This window comes from Oncorhynchus mykiss, chromosome 8, assembly GCF_013265735.2.
Source record: "Oncorhynchus mykiss isolate Arlee chromosome 8, USDA_OmykA_1.1, whole genome shotgun sequence".
Lineage (NCBI taxonomy): Eukaryota > Metazoa > Chordata > Actinopteri > Salmoniformes > Salmonidae > Oncorhynchus > Oncorhynchus mykiss.
The window spans coordinates 50,941,583-50,944,944 of NC_048572.1; the positions used below are offsets into that span (position 1 = coordinate 50,941,583).

At 39.2% G+C, this 3,362-nt stretch overlaps 1 protein-coding gene across 1 annotated transcript; it reads left to right on the forward strand.

Moving 5' to 3' along the window:
- The first annotated feature begins 1,542 nt into the window (after positions 1-1,542).
- Positions 1,543-3,077, forward strand: LOC110530926 (regulator of G-protein signaling 21-like). Its single transcript, XM_036986872.1, has 3 exons — positions 1,543-1,651; positions 1,914-2,080; positions 2,428-3,077. Exons 1-3 carry the CDS (start codon positions 1,543-1,545, stop codon positions 2,602-2,604), a joined length of 453 nt encoding a protein of 150 aa, XP_036842767.1. The 3' UTR covers positions 2,605-3,077.
- The last annotated feature ends 285 nt before the right edge of the window (positions 3,078-3,362 follow it).

Here is a 3,362-nt window from a genome sequence, read left to right on the forward strand (position 1 = left end):
CCAGTATTCCTAACACTCGGATATCACTCAAACTTTCACACAAGTCAAAATAGAGTTTACACGGTCTAAACATATGATGTGCTTTAGTGCAGGGTTAGATTTGACAGACTGACTGACTGAAGATATCACACGCATCGTGCACAGAGCATAGCATAGAATATTATTGTTGCTGTGTCATTATAATTAAATGTGGAAGATGTTCCACAACAGAGATGCAAATCCAGCGTAGTACCAGGATGCGGGATTCCCTTCATGCTCTATTTGTTTATGGTCAGCCTCCCATCTAGGTGCTTCATCAGCACTTCATCATCTGTTTACCTTTCATTTTCCATTTTGCATTTCACCTCACTCATTTGACCTCATTTCATTTTCCATCTGTAGCTTCTTCGGCTGTTCAAAAGCATAAATACAGATACCTGTATTCCAAAATCCTTCACACATCCTTCAATATGTTTTGATGCTGTAGTTGCCTATTTTGTTACAGTACAACAGCTGATGAGATATTCCATGTGTAGCTTTTTAGGATGTTTGAAAAACATCAATACACATACCTGTACTTGAAAAGTATAAAAATGCGTACTTCGATATGTGTATTGTGTATTTTAGGTGACTATTTTGTTGGGATACTATAGCCCATGGCCATGCGTGTTTATCTTATGTTTCTGTTACTGACTATGAACGACTATCTGAAAGAGATTTTGGTTTTACTGTAGAGTATTTATCCACTGAGAAATCATCTGGTGAAATGGTAATTACAGAGTAATAACATATAAAAAGTTATATCTCTATAACATTCTAATAAACACTTGAAACAAGCTCTACTGGGCACCATTTGTTACCGAGTAGTACTAGTTGTTTCGAATTCTTCAAAAGTGCCATTCATCGATGGTGACGTCCTTTACCATGGTAAATGTACCATGGTACACTCTTTTTTTCCCCTTGGGGTTATATTAGGACTATATGCTCTGTCTTTCATCTTCATATCTATGATTGAAACTGAGGTGGACAGGATATCATAGAAGACATGAGGGCCACTCCTTGAAACCCAGGTGTGTACTCTCTCAGAGGTCAGAGAGGCCTCGGAAGGAAGGATACCCTCTCTCGCAAACATCACTTTGCATACTGATTTTCATGCGTTCCATTCACGGAGGGAGTCTGGTCTAGATCATTCCCTGCAACTTAACTCCCTCACCTCGGAACAATCCAAATCTTAGCCTCACATTGGCAGGAAACAATTTTCTCTCTCCCAGACAGACAACGCTGCCATGGCAATAAAGTGAGTTTCTTTATCACTGATTCTGTAGATGAATGCCGCTATGTTTCAAGACAAGTTACGACTTATTACAAGAATGAGGAGTCTACTATGTGCATTTTGTATCTAAGCTAATATGATGTATTGGATAACAGGTTATTTTCACTGGACTATAAAACATATTTTTGAAATGCAAAAAAACATTGATGGACCGTATTCATCTATTTCCTTTCCAGGTGTGAGGCAGATTTGATATTGTGTTTTGAAAATCATTGATTACTGGGCTAGTGATGGATCTCAACGCTCTTTTCAAGGGTAGATTTTGTTGCTTTCTCAAGGACCCACTTGAAGAGGCTGAGACTTGGGGAGAGTCTGTGGACAAACTCCTGTGTAGTAAACGTAAGGACAACGTTTTTATCCTTTTACTATACTGCCTGTCTAGAAGGCATCACCGACAGTGCCAAGCTCATTATGCCATCCTCAGGATGTGATGTAGAAAATCACAGGCAAATTACGATTGTCTGTTACAAGTAACTAAAATGTATCAGGTTAGGATTACTGCCTTTGTCTTGCGACAGAACTCACGCTCATATGCTTTCTTACAATAACAAACATAGAGACATCTCATTTCCCTTCTTTTCCTATTTTTCCATATGTCCAGCTGGGCAGGCAGCTTTCCGACAATTCCTGAAGTCAGAGTATAGTGAGGAGAATATCCTGTTTTGGCTGGCCTGTGAGGACTACAAGAAGATCAAGTCTCTTCCAGAGATGATCTCCTCTGCAAACAGGATCTACTCTGAGTTTGTGGAATGTGAAGCACCCAGACAGGTAAGTAGCTACCTGAGGCCGTATGTATCAAGCATCTCAGAGTAGGAGTGCTGATCTAGGCTGATCAGTTTAGCCTTTAAGATCATAATGAATACAATTAAATGGCAAGAGATCCCTGATCCTAGATCAGCATCCGTACTCTGAAACACTCGACACATACAACCACCGATGACAATCTGATGGATTTCATAACAACTCAGAACAAACAAATGAATTAATGAGGACCTGGTTGGATCTAGACTTGTTTATACTTTTGTCTGCCTTTAGACATTCAGTGGAGATAAGATGTAGAAATGTGTCTGGGGGGAAAAAAACATATATTTACTGGGGTTATATCTTGGTTGAAGATCAACATTGATTGTGGGACCAGAGAAAATATCACCAAGAACATCTCCCAGCCGAGCCTGACTTCCTTTGACGCGGCACAGAAGCTGATCTACAGTCTGATGGCCAGGGATTGTTACCCACGATTCCTCAAGTCAGACATCTACCAGGATTTGCTTCGGAGAGCAGATGCAAGGTGACTCTCTTAAATGACAAACGCTCTAAGTGTTTCTCAACGTTTTATGTACCACACACAAGCTATAGTCCCTCCATCCATGGAGGACCACTTTGATTAAAGGGATGGTTTTATTTATTTTTTACCTTATTTTCGACTTACCTAGGGTGTTGCCACCTAGGGTTTAGTTTAGCAACGTCCAGAATCTCCTGGCTAGACTGTTTTTAAACGTAGCAATGCACGTGGAAATGGATTGTATCGTTCCTTAAAACTAGCACCTGAGAACTGACTAAAATGGCCACCAGCTCACCATTTAACCAGGAACTGGTCAAGAACAACCCAGAAGTTGAGAAACACATTCTTTCAACTCTTTCATCTACGCTATGCTTACCATGTTATTGCAATCCATGTCCAAACAACATATTTTCTTTAACCGGTGACTACATTTAATGGGTTGATTCCATTCTCAATGAATGTATATAGTATCATGTGTGCAATGTTGTTGTATTTAACTAAGTTATTTGTAGAGACTAAAATGCCAAAATGTTGCCCCTTTGACTATAAATTAGATGAATAAGTTCTTAATTTGTATCAATAGTATTATCACTTCTGTATGTAATCAGATACCGTCTCAAATTGAAATTAAAATGATCTGAATGAATCAAGCATCAAATTTGAAATAAAAAAACTATTCAAATGAGTTGCCAAGCTCCTGTCCTTGTTCTGTGTGGATATTTTTTGGGGAAAGCCAGATGCAACCATTATGTGCCTGCTTTTTACAGG